This window comes from Xiphophorus couchianus, chromosome 21 (genome assembly GCF_001444195.1).
Source record: "Xiphophorus couchianus chromosome 21, X_couchianus-1.0, whole genome shotgun sequence".
In the NCBI taxonomy this organism is placed as follows: domain Eukaryota; kingdom Metazoa; phylum Chordata; class Actinopteri; order Cyprinodontiformes; family Poeciliidae; genus Xiphophorus; species Xiphophorus couchianus.
Genome location: NC_040248.1, coordinates 9464468 through 9484173, shown reverse-complemented (window position 1 = coordinate 9484173; position 19706 = coordinate 9464468). Strand labels below are relative to the sequence as shown.

Here is a 19706-nt window from a genome sequence, read left to right as displayed (position 1 = left end):
ATGCCCAGGAAGGTGACAACATTTTTGTCGTAAACAAGTGGCCTACACGTTTATTTGTAAAGATAAAGTTTTATTTTGAAAGGACGCATTTGCCATCCGCTTTTTTTTGTTACTAGGTGACTTGACCCATCAGTGCAAGTCATAGATAGTCACTCTTTTTTATTTACAAGATTACTCCCCAATAGCCAAGGAGAAGCATAGAAAGAAAGAGGGGGATAAAGAAGTTAAAGAAAAGTCACAATTAAGAAAGAAAGGAAGGAAGAAAAAGAAATAATCTTATGAGACTTGGACGTAATAATTGTAGACAGTCCATTTTTGGGAGGGATACAATAAATACATACAATAACCACAATAATTGCAAACAAACTACAAATTGTTGAATGTATATTTATATTATTGTATTAAATATTATTATGACATTTTTCAATTAGATTTATTCTTGAATGACAGAAGGCTATAAGCCTTTGATATGAGAAACTTGTTCACATGCCTATATTTAACGCCTGGACTGTTATACCTTCTGGAGATTCCCAGAATGTGACTGCTTTATATAGCCTTTACCTCATAGCAGTCATGTGGTTACAATTCAAGCTGTTACATGTTCTGATTAATTGATATCATCAGAGTATGATGATATAGATTGTCATGTTCTGATATTTGCTGAACGTGCATTTCCTGATGCACGTTCAGGAAATATTATGCTTAGTAATAAATGGAGGTAATTATTTAGTCTGTAGAATATTCATGTTATGTTATAAAATCTTTATAGAAGCATTGTTAAATTTTCAGATGAACTTTTTTCTGTTTTTGTTTTAAAGGCTGGATGTAGAATTCCAATATTTATTGCAAAATTGGTGTCATATGGATTGAGGTCAGGATAAAATGGAGAGATCTGGGATATGACTAGTAGAATACACTTGACTTAGAAACCATCTATATGAATGTACTGAGAAAGATTTATTGACGATCAAGTGTGGATTTCCCTTCTCCTTCCTCTTAGCTCTAACTAGGCCCTGCAAAAGAAAAATATCCTTACTCTCAGATGCTCCCACCACCAGCATGTTTCACTTTGGACATGGTGTATAGAAGGACCCAGGTGGTGTAAGTCTATGTTTACCACATATTTCAGGTTTGTTTAGATCAAATCAGAACACCTTCATCCATTTGTTTGCAGTGTCCTCTACATGGCATGGGGAACTCTTTAACTTGGACTTTCTTTCAACAATAGCATTCTTCTTGACAGTTTTCCATAAAGTTGTGCTTTTGAGTTTTTTCCTGACCAATCTTCTGTGTTCTTTTGCGTTCATGATGTTATTTGTTCACTGATACGCTGCATTCACACTGATATTAAACAACACAAATGTAGACATTATTAATTGGATAACTTCTAAAGGCAAAAAGTTCAAATTAATTTTAGTTAGGGACATCAAATTAAAAAGGACTGAATAAAAATCCACCTCAGTTTTTGAAATGACAAAATGTGAAAAAGTGCAAGGGATTCTCAGTTATTCTCAGTCAAAAATGTAAACAGATATCTTCAGTTGATATGTGGGCTACAAAGAGATATTTAAGAAGATTTTCTTTTACTTTATAGTTGAAACGTGTTATTTTATTCTCGTATTTATGCATATGGGGTTGCACGGAAGCATTTTAACTACCAGAGGGAGCTCGAGGACCTCAGGTTTCCCTCATATTCAAATATAAAATCTGCGGCAAAACGAACCACTAGAGGGGGACATTTTCACCTCAAAGATGGAACCCAAGCGGTTGTTTGGAACAAATTCATGCAAACAGCCGATGCCACAGCAGCTGTCGCAAGATTGTGGTCCGCATACAAATGAAGGCATCGATCGTTTCCCTCCCCATCGCCGTCCTTGTTGTTGGTTTCAATAACCTGAACTGGCGCACTATAAGGCGGGGTCAATAAGTCACTACTACACCCACGTCTGGAGGTTTATACTAGGAATGGTAACATTATTAACAAATTTAACTAACATTAATGAATTTCCTGTAGCAACACGGCAAAATGAGAGAGAAAGGAGGAGGAGTAGGCACATTATATTGTCCAACACTTAATAATTGAACGGTTTGAACCCTAATACGCATAATAGGATCACGATCTTAAAAAGCACAGCCTTTGGTAAGTCTGGAGATAAACCTACAAAACATGTTCTAGACTTTTTAAAAGAGGTTTTGCCTAAAGACAAACCGTGTTTGTTTCACTCAGTTACTGCCACGAGGTCCGCAGTGTTCCCTCCACCAGCCTGTTTTGTTTTCATTCCGATCTCCCTTATTGAAGAAATAACATGCTTTCCCAGCATATTGTTTTCAAATGTGTGTGTATGTGTAAGTTATTATACATTTAGGGGGAATTCTGCAGTAGTTAAAGCCTTACGAAACCGTATGTATTCATGTCAGTGGAACAAGCCGTGCTGATGTCAGAGATTTTCTTCCCCATGCAGCTCAACATGGTGGGAGGATCTCTGCGTTGAGTCACGCAGCTGTCAAAGATAGCTGTCACCCAGTTTCAGGATCAAACACACACACACAGAGTCAACGAGGAACACGGCTTTGAGAGCCGAAGGGACGGAGTGGTCTCAGGTAAACCCCCACCGCCACCTCTACTTTCTTTTTTTATATCAAGATTCACAACAGGTACCAAGAGAAGAGAGACCAATATAAAACATATTTTAAAAAAGAAACTTGATGAATAAGGATTTTTTCCCCCTGGGATACACACTGAACGGACGAAAAACAGAGGAATTACTGGGCATTTTACAAACGGAGATGAAGACGAAAAAAGGTAGGTGGGCTGTTTTGGATGAGATTGTTGTAGAAGAATATTTAAAAAATGGAGCTTCATTACTGGGAAAACGGTAAACAGAATGATTCTCCTCATATGCAAACCATGCAGTCCATTGTTTCCTTCTCAGACATGACAGGGGGCTTTTCTTCCACCATGTGCTGGCGCGGTGTCAAAAGTCGATATGCTTGTTTTTCACTCACCGTTTAAGATTAGTTACACGTGTGTTTATGCTACTTTTGTTTGTGTTGTGCTATCCTATGTTTACGTGTTTTTATAACGAAGTCTCGACCTAAATTGAAAGCGCAAAACGTTAAAACTTAAGAGGAAGACACCACGGTTTTGCTTTTTGAACCTTTGTATTTAGGCATTTTTCATTAAATAAGTGACGAAGTAAGACAGTGATGATAAAAGCCCAAGTTGGTGGCACTATTGTGTTCGCGAGTTTGTGACATTTTCACAACGTGCTTTCGAATATAAAAAAAATCGATACGTTGTATATTTTCGGTCTTAAAGAGACAAACACATTAAGCACGGTTTTAAAGCGTCTGAAATCAGAAAGTAGGCTAATGTTCTTATTGACCTCATTGTTGGGAAGTTGGCTGTTGCCTTGTTCATGGACCTCGTGGTGCAGCTCCTTCACGCAGGCACACAATAGAAACCATCTTACAAGTTGTGTTAAACTTACTAAACCAACGACTTGAATGAGTTTCAACACTTTTCTGATCATTCTGATTAGTTGTAAGTTTTAGGAAGGTGTTGAGTTCAGCATAAAGTATCTCTTGGCGAGTGGAAACTTTTCAGTTGGGTACAAAGACGCACGCAGCCCTTGGGTTCTTTTGTTTAGTCTGGAGACGCTGATTTGCAACAGGTCTCCCCTCCCCCTTTCCCCTCTTCTCCAGCCTACGTAATTACCTCATCCTGTTGGGAACTTTCTTGCTCTTTTCCCACTACTTTGTTCTTATGCAGACCACTTAAACCTCGTCTATCCTTTGAATCTTCTTACATGGCTCTCTAAGCTGTCCAGGTGTAAATATTGGTCTAAATATCACACAAGCTACTGGCAAGCTGCTTCAAAAGTTATTTCTTTCAGAAGAGAAATTTTCCAAATGAATACTTCTGCTTAAATGTAGTTTTCAGTTTGCTGCCAGTCAGGCAGGGATTATATACTCTTATCAATATGAATTTGAAGTTTTAAAAAATTCCATGTACCGTTCTTGGAGTTTAAAGTAATTTGCATAAGATGCCAGGGAAAGTCCCAAAGCACTGGAGTTTTCTCGAGGTTTATAGGGCATAGAGTAACACAGCACTGCCCCCTTCTGACCTGTTGCTTCGTACTGCTGATCTGCTGGCTGAAATGTTTATTTCTCTCATTTACAAAAAAAAAAATACTCATTTGGCTGTTTAGAAATAATTCTAACCATACCAGCAAGAATTTGCAGGTTTACAGAGGCCATAAGGGTTCATAGTGCTATAGGTGTTGTATTGTTCCAAGTAGATATACTTTACACAACTAATTCACAAATACAAACTTAAACCTCAAACCCCCAAAATGTCAGATTTAATTCCTCCTCCTTTGTTTTTGGTGTACTTCAATGACTGCTATTTGTCGCCACCTACAGGCATAGTTAGTGTGACATTTGGGTCACTTTTGTTTCATATGTCTGGACAATAATCATTGCCATGTTTACAAAACATCTTTTAGAAAACACAAATGAATAGAAAACATTCTCACATGGATATGGCCTGAAATTCTTGAATTTGTCAGTCAGACTGACAGTCATGGTGTAAAAACGTGAGAGGTGTCACCCGTCGCTCTAATGTAGTAGGGCTGTGGGGTCTAACAAATATCAAAATTAATATCAAATTGTCATTTACAAACTACTGCAGATTTACTGGGCGTTATTCATGGTTTAATTTAATGCATAAAAATAAATTAGTCAATGCACGGGTTAAGGGAACAAAAATGCATGTTACCGATAACACTCATTGGGTGCAATAATTAGAAATATTTTCAGTTTTAACAAAAACAAATGTATTGCCTCAATTATTACAGTTTTTGTAGCATTAATATTGCAAAAGTTTGCTTTCTTGTGAGGATCACATACCAGCCTTTGAAGAGTCAGCATGAGGAATCTCTTGTTTCCCCCCCCCAGCAGAACCACTGCTGTTTACCTAAGATGACATAATAAATACATTATGGGACTGAGAATCAGAGAAATTCTGGGAAAAAAGGGGTTAAGTATATTATTTAGTCATGAGAGTGACTTTGTTGATATGTCACTCTCATGCTGATTCAAAAGACCCAAAACCTTGTTTGATAATGACTAACATTGAAAGCAGAACCTTCAAATTTTTTTTAAAGGCACCGCTCCTGTTGTTCAAAAACGGAATCCCTTTTTAAATGTTCCTTTCCCTACTGTTTGGTTGGTTTGTGAAGGCAGGGCTTTTTAACTGACACAGCATCAGGCAAGCCTTTGTGACGTCCCCCCCTCCTTCAATCTCTCCCCCTCCTCTTTTTTTTCCTTCTCACATCCTCCCTCCCTCGCTCCTTATATGAATCACATGGCTGAACTTGACAGCTCGCTTCTGACACATCAGCTGCCTTCCAGACAGCCTCTGCGGGACTTGATAAAAACAGGATAGGCTCTCTCTCTCTCCCCCCCCCTGTCCTGTCCTAATGTTCTCTCCTTTTCTTGTTTCAGGTCTGACAATGCTGTCGGGGAGCGAAACGGATGACGAGGATAGCGTTGACGCCCCCCTGGATCTGTCCTCGAGCACCGGGAGCAACGGGAAGAGGAAACGGAGAGGGAACCTGCCCAAAGAGTCAGTCCAGATTCTTAGGGATTGGCTGTATGAGCACCGTTACAATGCTTACCCATCAGAGCAGGAGAAGGCTCTTCTCTCTAAGCAGACTCAGCTCTCCACGTTGCAGGTATGAAGTGAAGACACATAAAATTACCAAATACTTGCTGCCAGTAAACAATTAAAGTAAAAAAAAAACCCAAAAAAACCACCACTGTAAAACTTGAGAGGAAACAAGCGTGAGCTTTACTGACTCATATCCTGTCAAGATGGCAAACGCAACACGTCAACAGTGAATTGAAGGTCATCCAAACCAGCTTGACGTTGCAACACAAAAAGTATATGAGGCAACGTGAGTAAACTCACTCCCTGTGAGTACTGCGGGTTTGGCTAAGAGACATTGGACAGGAATTTCCCTCCCTCCAGCCTCATTCCATCCCAGCTGTCTGGGAACAATGCATAGTCATTTACATAGTTAGAGTTACAGGCCTCCCTGAGCCAGTTACAACTAGCCTAAAGGAGTGAACAAAAATAGGGGTGGGACAATGGTTGTTAATAATTTGACAAAGGAGATTAGCTCTTATTGTTAAAATACATCATTTAAAGGGAGAGTTAAGGATTTTTCAAGTTAAGTCATAGGTAGTTAATGTGCTACTCGCTGTAGATGACTCTTAGCATTTTTATTTAGTATTAATCCAGATAGGCTAAGTTGGTTCCCTACACTTGCGTTCAAGAGCAGGGTCCAAGATCAAAAACAAAGTTCAACTATCTTTAAAAATACAAAAACGACAGTCTCATACACATTTAAGTGAATACTATTTTACAAAATTTTTATTCATAATTAATTTGTTTTGGTTGGCTATTTACAGAGAAGTCTCATTTTGAGGTGGTGTCTTCCTGATAGAAACTACAGTATAAAATAATGATTAAAATAAGTAAAATGTAATTCACATAAATGCCTATTTTCTCAATTATACACTTCTTTATCTCTATTAAAGAAGTGCCTGCATACCTTTTACATGTTCCTTCTCAGGACGTGTTTCACTGTAGAAGCTCATTGGTGATGCACAGGAAGAATCCTTTAATTCTTGTCTGAATTATCATAGGTAATTTGTGAATTTAACTGCCTAATGATAAAATGAGAAGGGTTAAAGGTTCATAACATAGCATTTGCTTCAGCCACTTTGGTTTTGAGATAAGAGTTGTTTTTATGATGGCAACAGCCTACTTTGATCTTGGCCTCTCTTGGACTAGCCATTAGCTATATCTTTCAGTACAACTCATTTGGACTCATGCGAATTAAATGGTGCCAGTGGAATTATGGTGCATGCTATTTGTGCTAAGTGTAGTTTTAGTGTCTCCAGTGAGAAACACAACAAGAGGTCCTCCTGAAGTTTGCAGTCTCCCTGTAGAAGAGCTTCCAGAATGGCGATTGTGCCTAGAAAACCTAGTGAAAGTTATAGGGAATAAGAATTGATCTTTTGATGGTATGCATTTGCTTAAACAAGTAGCGCACAATATGTTCCTGTAGTGTTGAACATGTAAAATTTGGAGAAATCCATTATCAGCTTTTAATGCCAAATCAAGTTGGCACCACGACAGTAAGCAAAACCCAGTGACTTTCCTGCTTGGAACTAGAATTTGACTGAAATGTTGCATCATTCCCAGAATGATGCAACATTCCCAGTTCTTATGAGACAAATCGAATGCACCACCATTTACTTCTGGTCTCGTATTAACTGCTAATCCTTAAAAAGAACCTTTAAAAAGTTCCCACTCTATGAAGTCTAAATTTTTAAAACTTTGAATTGATAAACTCTGCTCTTCTGCAGTCCCAGAACATGTGGTAATTGCCTTTTACCCACTTTCATCAGTTCTTAATTTGTGAAAAGTTTTTTTTTTTTTTTTGTAGGCATAAAATGTTAGCCAAACAATGCAGCTTTCTCATTAAAGTGACTTATGTGCTTGTCTTTTTTAGGTGTGTAACTGGTTTATCAATGCCCGGCGACGACTCCTCCCAGAGATGCTGAGAAAAGACGGCAAAGACCCCAACCAGTTCACCATCTCCAGGAAAGGGAGCAAGGCTGGTGACAGCTTCTCTGACAGCTCCCAGTCCCCGAAACACAGCAGTCCTGCTGCGGGCGCAGAGGAGGCCTGTGACAAACGCGCCCTCCACCCTTCCAGCTTCGACCCCAGCATTCCCAGCGTCCTGAGGAAGCCCGTGTCCCACTCCATGTCCTCTCCAGTCTCCTCGTCTCCCTCTCCTGGCCTCATTCCAAACCGGCCCTCTGTCATCTGTCACACCACTGTCACCACAGCCATGCAGGCCAGCCCGACAGCCTCCCATCCTTCAGCGCCAGGAATGAACTGCGACAGGGCGGCCGAGCTGTTGCAGTCTGTGCAGGCTCAAGCGATGTTCCGGTGCCGGGATGAGGGGCCGCTCTCTGCCACCACCACCATTCTCAGCAGCACCAGCATGGAGGGCAACCTCAGCCCCCGCAGCGGCCTGTTCAACACCCCTCCCCCAACCCCTCCAGACCTCACACAAGACTTCAGCGGCTTCCAGCTCCTGGTGGACGTGGCCCTCAAACGGGCTGCAGAGATGGAGCTGCAAGCCAAACAGCTGGTGTCCTAAAGGAGAACGGGGGGGAGGGACTGACTTTGCGTCTCGAATGTGGATGGAACTCCTCAGTTCAGTGACTTTTTTTTTTTCTGCACGCAAGACAGAACAAAACCACATGAAAGCCTGATCATTTCTATTTTTGGTATACCAATCGACCTGATGAGGATGTTTTTTTTTTTGTTTTTTTTTTTATTTTAAAAAAACTGTATCAAGGTGCCTTGGCTGTAAGATTAGTCATTTCATATACATGCGTATGTATCTACATGTGTATTTTATTTGCACACAGGGACCAAAAATGTTATCAAAGAAATGCTGCCTGTCTTTATGTCTTTGACTTGTACTGAATATCGCCATAGAGGGATGGAGCAAGAGCTGGATGATTCAGACGGGTCGCGTCCACACTCATTTACGGTTAAAAATATTTCAGAGTTCCTGATTGCTCTGCCTCATTCATTTGCACACTAAAGGCAGAAAAAGGTCATCTCAGTGTCTTACACTTTGCTCTTGGCATCGATGAAAAACTTATTCACTACTGTAGTTAATGTTTAACTGTTTTCATAAGTATAGTTATGATTTTTGTCATTTACTTTTAGCTAATTTTAAAATGAACTTTTTTTATACTCTTATTTTCATACCAAGGGATATTTTTCATATGATCAATGTAGCAGGTTCTTAGACTGAGCCTTCACCCCTCACCATCACTCAGCGAAAACAACGGCCAGTGGACTGTAAAGTTAAACACTACATATTGCTGTTTTACAAACTGAAAGACTTTTTATTTTTTTTATTTTGAAATCACCAAAAACAAACATTTTCACCTATAATAGGATCATGTGTACAATTGATGTGACACAATGCCCAATGATGTGATTTCTTTTCATACTGTGCAATGTTTGTGGCAAAAAGTGGTCACATGGGATTCAAATAAAGTTTTGTTTTTTCTAAATATTGATGTTCTCTGTTTTTTGTGATAATTCTTTGTTGCTTAAACCACTAATCGTCATTGTTGAAGAAACCTGTTATGGCTGCGCTGTATCCAAGCAGGCCACTAGAACATTGAGTGCAAGGAAAAGTTCGCAGACAGAATAACCTCGCTAGTAGGGTCATCTCCATGCCACACAGCATTGAAGTATTAAGAGATGCAAAAGTAGTCACAACCAAATATTGACTCGACACACTGTATGTGTGTTGACTTGTATGTTTTTGTCAGCTAATGATTCTATAAAATATGCATTGAGTCTGAGTTTTTTTTATTATAGTTAATGTACCACCTGTATACTAAGAATCACACGCAATGTCTTTCCAGTTACAGCTACGAACTGCCTAATAGAAGAGTAGGGCAGTATATAAATAATAAAAAAAAGAGGTTACTTAAATTTAAAAATTAGATTTTTTGTAGTGCCCCGCTGTCAAAAGAAGCAACTACCCTGACTGTACATCCTTTACAACCTCAATCTGAGTATTTGCATCATTATTTCCACAGGCATTCCAGGGTGATTCACGTCGATAGATAATAGGTATCACACAACCTCCAACTGCCATTTTCTATGTGGTATTACAATGTCAAAAGTACACTTTGGTCTTTGCCCTCTGAGAGTGGAGGTTAGTTTCAGCCTCTGGGATCAACTAGTCTTAATGTACATTAAATTAAGTCTTGGGAGATATCTATTGAATTAGATATTAGCTACTTATATTCTTTTAACAAAACCACACTTCAAAAATCCTCAACTATCCCTTTAATATGCGTTTACTGTCCTGTAAATAAAATTTAAATTTGGAGATTACATTTTCACCCTTTCAAGGTAAGCAGAAGGCGTAGAGTTCGTCTGTTCTGTAAATAAAAGCAGGGAATACAGGAGCACAGAAACAGTGTGGCACTCTCATTCTTTCCACAGGCATTCCAGGGTGTGAGAGGTTTTACGACAAGTCCTGCGAATTAGCATAGTCCTGCATAAATTATAATGGAGCAAACTGCAGACGTCAACAGTTTCTTGGCAGCAGGGGCTGATGCATCTACATCTCAATGGCTCACAACAGGCAGAAAATGAAGGCTTGAACTGCATCATTCTGATCCTGCTGAATACTTTCTATCAATGGCCTTATCGAGAGCTATTTAACTTCCAAATTAATATCTAAAAAATATATACATCTTTGACAAAAAAACAAAAAAACCCCCAAAGGTTTTTAAGTGAAGCTTATTTAGGAGATTATGATCAATCAGTACACTTGATTTACATTCTGAAATATAAATCTCAGAGTTGAAAGTCGGAAAAGTTCAAGTGTGACCAAAGAGTGACTTCCAGTTTGGAAAGTCAGCAGTCCCTGGGATCTCCGAGGTCAACATCCCAGAGAGCTGGTGTATATCAGCAACTTTGTCAAAATAGCTGAAAGCTCTTATTTTTCCCCCACTTCCGGCAGCTAAAAATATATTTCTTACATGTTAAAAACAGTTGTTAGTGTCTTAATGCATGTAAATGCTGTTTTAATTTTTTTTAAACTGCCATCATAGTTATATTAGATTGATATTGACCAAGTCATGATTATTTACAATGACGATTGTACATTTCCTTCTCCAACAATGGCCTCTCCATTTGAAACATTCAACAAAATAGAGCATGTTAAACATATTGGGCAAAAGTAATTAATGACTTGTACACCTTGAAAGTTTCACAAAGTACAATAAAATTGAACCACTGTAACATTTTTCCCTTTTACGCTTGCTGTTTGTTTGGGCAGAAGGGGTACGTAAAGGGGTAGTTCAGAATTTCTGATGTGAGCTTAAAAGTGAGAAAAAGCAAATAACATATAACTTGGAATAGACAAGTCTCTTATAGTGTCATAATTTAGTACACATACAGGTTAGTTAGCACCAAACTGACTGTTAGCTGAAGAGGGTCCAAGACCAAAGCAGATTTCTACTATGTTAAAACATCTCTAATCTGAAATATTTCTGTTAATATAAAAAACTATTTCATGAAAAAATGAATCATCATTGTGTTCACACTGAGCAGTTATTCTCACAAAATCAAAGGATTGTTTCACAGCCAATGGAGACAGTGCACCAAAAATGATGTTCCTGTGTGCAACATTTGTTAAGAACGATACATCTGTAGTGTTTGAATTAAGCAAATACTGTTTTACCATTCTGTTCATGCATGTTCATGTTCTATCATCTACATGTTTCACTCAGGAGATACCATTAGTGGTGCACCACCTCCAACCACCTCAGAGCACAGTGTTTGAAATTTAAAAAAAAAAAAACTTAATATTTGAGGTCTATTAAAAGAATAGAAATCAAAAATATTGTTTGATGCTTTCTTTTTTACAGCATGCGTTTTACTATGTTTGTTCCACACTGCTAACTACCACAGTCTCCAGAGTAAATAACCGCAGACTTCTCTATAAATAACTAAACTGGAAGGTTTAGTTTCCAAAGTAGCCCTCATATAAATTGTTCTATTTAAAAAAATTTCCAGTCACTTGAACATGCCATAAAACTAGAATTGTATTGACCCATTAGCTCAAAAAGCTAATTTGTTTAATCCGTTATTTCAAATATACTAAAAATGTATAATGAAACAAATGAAGTCCTCTTGTTCTAAGGATACAAATGATGAAATATTCTGTCTTTAGGTATGGGATATTAATTGATCTCTGGAGCTTAATAATGGACTTGGTACATAAAGCTCTTGAAAAGTATAACAGTAAACATTCAATTCTAGAGTGGAATCATGATTTAGTATCACAAAGAAAAATCTTTACTTGTTTTTAGTTTTCTGTAGATTAGAGAATAGAGATCTACATATTGGTTCCTGTTAGATCTCAACTAAAAATGTCTGGAAGCGTTTTAAGTCCCAAATGCTCTGGTGTAAGTGTTTACAATTTTTATGCTTTCTAAAAACTTTCACACCAATAAAAGTTTAAAGGAGACCTTCAGGAACAGCAGGTACTAACCACCAAGTTGAAGCATGCATATGGTAGAAGACCTTGGCCCAAAGTGCACACAAAGACAACATCCTCCCACAACCATCACAGCACAAACCCCTAACCCCAATTGTGACCACCAAGACCAATGTGCCTCCCTCTCAGCATGACTGATGTGTGAGTGACAAATCACCAGAAGCTGCGCTGTGTACGGGAGCATCAAGGCTAAACCGAGCCCGAGAGTGCCGTCTAATTATGGGGCTCTGCCCCTGCGGAAGGGGAAACGCCCAAAAACGACCTACTAATCTGCTTAATTATATTCCAATTGAAAACACATGTGGAGACAGGGAAAGAAGAAATGAACCCAACAAAATAACAGCAAGGACTCTTTTCTTTAATGCTGATAAGAGCTTATACATGTGCCATAACATCAACAGTGTAATAACATAATTACAAAATGTATATCTGTTCAGTGTGTTATTCATGTGTTTTAGTTTACATTTACATAGGGAAACATTCATTTATGTACAAATATTTATCTGACCAACCACAGGTGCACCTCAAATTATAATATCGTCAAAAAGTTTAATTTCAGTTATTCAAGTCAAAATGTGAAACTCATGTAATTTTACAATTTAAGTGATATTTAAAGCCTTTATTTGTCTTAATTTTAATGATTATGTCTTTCAGCTAATGAATAGCCATCATTTCAGAGAATCAAGTTTTTCAAAAAATTCTGCTGCTGGCCCATATTCTCTTAACTCAAAACCTGGATGCAACTGGAAAAAACCAATGGCATTTGCTTTTTATTATGCTCAGTGTCTCAACTTTCTCAAAATTACAACTCCAACGAACCCTTTGGTTACTTTTTAAAAACATCAGTCTTGGAAATTTGAACTGGATAAAAATATTTGTTTTTGTTTTATGATGTAAAACATGCTGGGAAAAGTCAAAGTACTTGAACCTTTGGGTAATGCGATCATTGAGAAGACTGCAGACATGATAGTTATCCAACAGTTGTCACTGACAGCCTCCACAAGGAGAGTAAGCTACCACAGCTCACAGCTGTTCGAGAAACTTGCATTGAAAGTTCAGTAAAAGTCAGTAAAACGGGTGAAGAAATGTGACAGAGCACACAGGTAACTGCTGGTTTAAAGGTATCGGTGAAGCAAAGTCCATTCAAATATTCAATCACAAAAGTGTTGCTGTGTTTGACTGGCCAGGAAACCCTCTTGACCTGAACTCTGTTAAACTACAGAGACACCAGCAGTTCACCTCCATGTCTCAGCAGACTGAAGCAGTAGTTTCATGCAAAAGAAGCCCCAACCAAGTACTAAGTGTATATACTCTAATGTACATTTACATTGCTTTCAGTAGCCCTGGCATTAGATATTGAAAATTATTTTTATTTGGTGTTATCTAACGTTAATGCTAATACAATTTTGGTTAAAATTGTATTAAGTCATGATCATCAAAATGAGTAGAAATAAAAGCTTGAATTATATCACTGTGTAACGAGTGCATATGAGTTTCACTTTCTAAACTGAATTATTAAAATAGGCTAAGTTTTCAAAGATATTTTAATTTATTGAGATGCTGGTGTACATCACAAGCTTCAGAAGTGTCAAGATTGTTGCCCACAATTCAACATTCTGGTTTCTAATTCCCTGCTATATGAGGAGGTTTATACTGATATGTTATACTAAAAAACAGAAATAGAGGTTCTATCTTTTATCAGACAATTTAATGCAAATACAAGTAAATAAAAAAATAAATGAAAAAAAAAAACAACTAAAATGGCCTTGACCAAAAATATTATGTGTATTCTCTAAAATTTCATCCATCCAGCAAAAGAAATACCAATTGTAAGATTACATCATCACTTCCGTCACAAATGACTTCTTTCTTGTTGAAAACGTAAGGTAGCTGTTTTGTAAGGTAAAATAGCAGGATCAAATGTATTCCCGCATATTCAATGGCACAAACGTTATCAGATCAACATGGACAACTAAATTGCACATGACATCCTGCTGTTCGGTTAGCTAAACTAATAAAAATGACTATAGGCCGGATGAGGATTGTCTCCACATTCAAGCAGCTGACTGAAATACCTTGTTACAGTTGAAGAAAGTTGGGTCAAGTGTCCCCAACATCAAAATTGTTCAGAATATGGCAGAAATTATTTTCAGTTTATGTGGGATAATCCTTATAAGAAGGACTAAACACAACAAGAGATGGAACTTTGGGTCACATACAGTAGAGGTGCAGTTCAATAAATTAGATTAGAATAGAAACAGTACTTAATGCAGTAATTAAATTCCAAATGTTAAATTCATACAGGCATTCATTACACACAGAGTAATATATTCCAGCTAATTTTAAAGATGACACTTTATAGACAATTATGATTATTTTTTTTTGGATTTAAATATTTCACAGGATCTTTTTTTTTCTAAAAAGAATCATTATCTACTTATAGCCGATGTAACAGCTTTTCCTTTCACAAAATTTTTCCTTGGTATGCTGCGACCCAGGCAGCTTCTATAGAAATTAACTTTTCTTACTTGTGTAACGGCAACACTGGCAAGTCAAAATTTCCCCATATGAATGTGTATGCCATCACATGGCCAGAAAACAACAACTAACAACTGTAATAAAATGATCAAATTAACTATAATAAAAACCCTTGAAATATTTTACTCTGTGTTATTATTCCATGTTAAATTTTCAATTTGTCTGTAGTAAATAAACTTTTCCATGACATTTGAATTTACTGATTTACTAAAACACTCATGTGAAGTAAGACACGCAGTCACTCACACCCTCACACACACACACACATACACACACACACACACACTCACTCAACCTCTCCCCTTCCCCTGAGACTGCTGTTGTGCTCAACTATTGTAGTAGAAATTAAGGCTGATCACAGGAACAGAAGAAAAAACCCAAAAGGTGCCTTTCATGCAGAAGAGCCAATAAACAAAACCCAAACACAGTATAAGGGCCGTATAGTTCGTGCATATTAATATTTATAATAATAATCACAATGTCAATAAACAACCATCCCTCCCCCATCAATAAATTAAACATGAATACAAAATATTAGAAATAGAATTCTTCTGTATGACCTTCAGTAATTGCTTCATTTGGAGGCAGAGATGCACACACAGTGAGGAGAAATAGTCCCTTTCCACTTCTCTAGACTCAATTCTACCAAGACGTCTCTTGGCTGTAAATGACATTTAAGAAAAATATAGTACAACTACATTATATTGTACCAAATATCAGTATTTTAGCTTAGTCTGATATACAGGAGGTGTGTGAACACAACACTTGTCTAGGAATAAACGTTAAAAAAAATAAAAATAAAAAAGAGCGTCCACATGCGAGTCATGTTACGTTATACTTGTGTTTCCTTTTTACAGACGTCTTACTGAGTTGAAATGAGACAGGACAGACTCAGTTTGTTTATGCTGCTACCTTGACAGTCAGGACTCTTTAGGCTCTAGAAAAATAGGAAGCACTTTTGAGATCTGAATGAAAGCACACACACGTTGTGACACGCAAACACACAAACTTAAGCCTGTGGCTCCTTCAAAAGAAGGACTGCAGTCCCAACTGCTTGGCCTCATGTAGATCCGGCCTTTCAAACTGCTCCAATGAAGCTTAGACAGACATCTAGTTGTGCCAAATACGCAACCTGGCAAAAGTATTCAAATGCTTTGAACTTGTTTTAACGTCACATTGCAACCGCAAATATTCATGTTTTATGTGATGGTGATGTGAATGGAAAAGAATACACAGCTTTACAAACACGTTTACACACAGAAATTTGAAAAGTGTGGTGTGATTTTGTATTTAGCCCTCTTTATTCTGATACCTCTAAATAAAATTAATTAAAAATGAGCCCACTTTTAATGAGACTTCACTTGTGCCTAACTGAATGTCAGTTTGAATATGACTGTTTTGTAAGCCTTACGTTTGAGGTTTGTTAGATAACATTATAGTATACCTCTGGGGGAGCGGCAGAGTTCCAAAGCTCAGGTGTGAGAATCTGACACTATGTTTAAACTATGTTTAAAAGGAGATGATTTTAGGTGAAACCCAAATATTTTTGTTGCGTTCCAGCCGCTTGTTTACACGTCTCTGATGAGGAAACCTGCTCTTAGAGTGGAACTTTCTGGAACACCCCCGACAGAGGTGTGAAGTATTCTGCAGGTGTGAAAGGGCACACGTGCAGAACGCACAGCTGCAGGATTTGTTCGCGATAAAAGTAAAAAACAAAAAAAAAGGTGGTTAGCATTGTACTGTGTGTGCTACTCAATATTTTCAGTTTAAGACATCTTCTGATATGGAGATGTCTTAAACTGTCTGGTTTGCATCTACATCTCTAACTGCATCTACATCTCTACAAGAATTTCGACGCCATATAGATAGATACCTGCCATGACAACTACAGCAGATTCAAGGCTTCTTGGCGGTGTTGTCTAAACAGTTATGCAGTGTCGTCTAAATGTGGAACTTTTTCTCAAACAACATCTAAAATACCGACAGTTTCCAGACAGCGGTCTTGTTTTAACAAAGTCTTAGGTGTGCACTTCCTAGATCAAAACCAAAATACATTAGATTGGGCAGAGATTGATGTACAGTACAATGATATTAATTTTGAAAATAAGTAAAATTAAGATTTTTTTCTTTTTTACTTTATGTTGTGCAATAGAATTGTGAACCCACTTATCGCACACTGAAACATGGCGGTGTCAGCATCATGCTGTGGAGATGCAACACACTACGCATGGTAGAATATTAACGCTGTAAATTTTCACTGTGAAACATGGTGAGGAATGGCTTTCTTTGTAAAAGCAGTAATTCGTGCCATAATAATATGGCATAAAATCAGAATAAAACACTGAAATTTGTGATTGTAATGTGACAAAATGTGTAAAAGTGCCAAGGACATGATCTCTTTCTCATGTATATTAACAGAAGAGGTGTCTTTGTTTTTAGACAAATCTTTGAGTGATGAACAGAATTGCTACATCGAAGCTGGGAAAAAGAAAATGAGCGTGAAATATATAAATAATTCAATAAATACTGTAAATGTACAATTCTTGTTCAGACACCCTCCACGGCGAGTGAACCCACAGTGATCTGGAAAGTCGGCAGAAAAGGTGATTATATTATGCTAGCACCCTAGCCTTACCATTCAGTGCTACTACAGTGTTTATGAGACAGTGTAGAATATTAGACATGTAGGCATACGCTTCCGTGTGTCTCAGAGTCTGGTCTGAGCCTCGGGAATATAGATCTCAATGCTGTCTGCGCTCTCAGTGGCCGAGCTCTGCCGCACCGACGCGGCACGTTTGGCAGCAAGCAAGCGTTTGCGAGCCTCCAGGCGCTGGCGCTCAGAGCTCTCCAGCGAGTGGTCCCTAGCCAGAGGTGGGTGGCCCTTCAGGGGCTTCTTTGGCACAGGGGGGGGCATCCTTCTCTCCTGGACAGGGATGACAAACAGTCTTAAAGGTGGGATTCCTTTGGGGGCAGGCGGAAGCTAAATAAGCAGGGAAACTGTAAGTTTGTATGGAGGTTATGCAGAGCAGTTGGCGGCATAATGTGAGAACATGCAATCTCAAATGAGGTTATGGTTCACGGTGGCAGCCATTTGTGTGGGGTAAGAGAGCACAATGGTGGCCTTTGTGTGAGGTAAAAAGACCATTGGAGATGGACAGGCCCCAACGGTGCATGGCAGGTAGAGTGGCTTCTCAAAAGCAGCTCACTGTCAATAACGAGATAGAGCAAAACACACAAGACAAGTAGCGGCGTCAGGCAGGCAACACATATATACATGCTACAACAAAGCTAATATGACAGCAGAAAGCATGCAAGGTTACTAATGCATTCCAAATCCATATTGGAGGCTAAAGCACTTAAGATTTGCTCTGTGGGATTTCATGTGTGCCTCATGTGTGCGCACCTGAATTTCTGGGGGGGTCAGAGGTTTCCAGTTGTTGGCTTTGAGCTGGTGGAGTTCGTCAAACTTCAGGCTAATGTTCTCGATGGACAGCTGGAGCATGTCCCAGAAACCCGCCAGATCCTGGGAGACGGGTCGCGGGTGTGCATTTGGATTCTGACATATACACATGAACACAAGCATGCAGACAAATACTGTTTATATGCTTGATTACTCACAGCTTTGATTATTGGTTTTTCTACTGGCACATATTTGAAGGAGGCGGCATTTATCAGACACTTAGCACCATACTGTAATAAGTGGAAAATGGGCTGATTTACAGTATGTTCCTTGACAACTACAATACCCCTTGTTTTTCTTCAAGCGAGGATTTTTTAATCTTTCACTTTTTAGGTTTTTTCACCTTACAGCCATAAACTTTAATGTCATTTTTGGACTTTTACATGACAGACCAACAAAGAGCAAAATATAATCATGAAGTAAAAGGAAAATGAAATAAACATTATTCATTTATTTCCAAATAAAAATTAGAGAAATGTAGGATCACCGTAATCTCAGTCGGAATCGATGTAGAGCATCATTCTACTTTTCCATTGCTAGTTCTCTGATAAATGTTCTTCTGTTAGCTTAGGTGGATCACCATGTCCTGGTAGATTTTACAGTTGTGCTATATTGCTTTTCTTTTCAGATGATGGACTAAGAAATGCCATTTAAGATGTTCAAAGATTGGGCCTTATAACCTGGACATTGATACCTAAAACATCTGGTGTGACCCCTGGTCTTTGCTCGCCAATGTTCTCCAACCAACTTCAGTGGCCCTCAAGGAACAGCTGAATTCATAATGGGAATTATACACGTTAGCTCTGTTTACTAGCTAGGTGTTGTCTGGATTTTGTTCATGGCTGTCAGTGTAACAGGCCAGTACAAATGCACAATTGACTTTTATTTGTAGGAAATTGCTGAAAATCGTATCCCATCTTCCTTCCACTTTACAATTATGCTCAACTTTGAGTTGGTCTATCACCAAAAAAAGAAAAAAACATTAAAATACATTGAAATGTTTTTGTCATGTGACAAAAGAATATGAATACTTTAGGAAGAGAGGCTATCTTCTTGTCATTTAGTAGGCAGTTATACAAGGCAAAACAGAAAGCAAAACCTTTCACAATTTAGTTTCAATAAGTAGTGTCTTTTTTTGTTACATAAGGTTGTGCAACAAAGGGTATGGAGTTAAATGTACAAGTGTCTGAATTCAAAGATCCATCTTCATCAGGCTACTAGTTAAACTCAGTAAGATCTTTTCTATATGTGATGGATGGAATAGATGGAATGTCTACACTGGATGCATACTAAATGACTGCTAGTCTGGCCTGTCAGCATGATTTGTGCAGGATGATGTCAGTGTAAAGAGGGGGAAGGGGTTACAGAGGGACGGCATGCAGAGGATGAGGTGACACATACCAGATTCTCCTCACACAGCTCCCGGAACTGCTGAAACTTCTGGGACATCAGCAGCTGGGCACTCCCCACTGCACTGCGGATCTTCCCTAGGACTGCAGAAAAAAAAAAAAAAGACA

At 38.3% G+C, this 19706-nt stretch overlaps 2 protein-coding genes across 5 annotated transcripts in view; one reads left to right on the top strand and one right to left on the bottom strand.

Annotated features, from left to right (window-relative positions):
- The first annotated feature begins 2477 nt into the window (after nt 1–2477).
- Nucleotides 2478–9179, top strand: tgif1 (TGFB-induced factor homeobox 1). 2 transcript variants are annotated; one of them, XM_028004778.1, is made up of 3 exons: nt 2478–2601; nt 5509–5738; nt 7587–9179. In XM_028004778.1, exons 2-3 carry the CDS (start codon nt 5517–5519, stop codon nt 8241–8243), a joined length of 879 nt encoding a protein of 292 aa, XP_027860579.1. In that variant the 5' UTR covers nt 2478–2601; nt 5509–5516; the 3' UTR covers nt 8244–9179. The 2 variants fall into 2 exon arrangements, with proteins under 2 accessions (XP_027860579.1, XP_027860578.1); XM_028004777.1 differs by having other exon boundaries at nt 2516–2803.
- A 3349-nt stretch (nt 9180–12528) lies between these two features.
- Nucleotides 12529–19706, bottom strand: part of dlgap1b (discs, large (Drosophila) homolog-associated protein 1b) — a 99393-nt gene continuing 92215 nt past the window's right edge. Inside the window, exons 10-12 of one of the 3 annotated variants that reach the window (XM_028004774.1) lie at nt 19591–19682; nt 18133–18285; nt 12529–17652 (exon numbers count right to left, since the gene is read on the bottom strand). In XM_028004774.1, coding sequence (XP_027860575.1) covers nt 17437–17652; nt 18133–18285; nt 19591–19682 — 461 coding nt within the window. In that variant the 3' untranslated portion in view covers nt 12529–17436. The other 2 variants (XM_028004776.1, XM_028004775.1) reach the window with 2 other exon arrangements.

Excerpts from the sequence above, each read along its gene's own strand:
- tgif1 (XM_028004777.1), top strand. The coding sequence starts at position 2,707 with ATGAATAAGGATTTTTTCCCCCTGGGATACACACTGAACGGACGAAAA. Across the intron at positions 2,804-5,508 it reads GGAGATGAAGACGAAAAAAG|GTCTGACAATGCTGTCGGGG; the intron begins GTAGGTGGGCTG and ends TTCTTGTTTCAG. Across the intron at positions 5,739-7,586 it reads CTCAGCTCTCCACGTTGCAG|GTGTGTAACTGGTTTATCAA; the intron begins GTATGAAGTGAA and ends TGTCTTTTTTAG.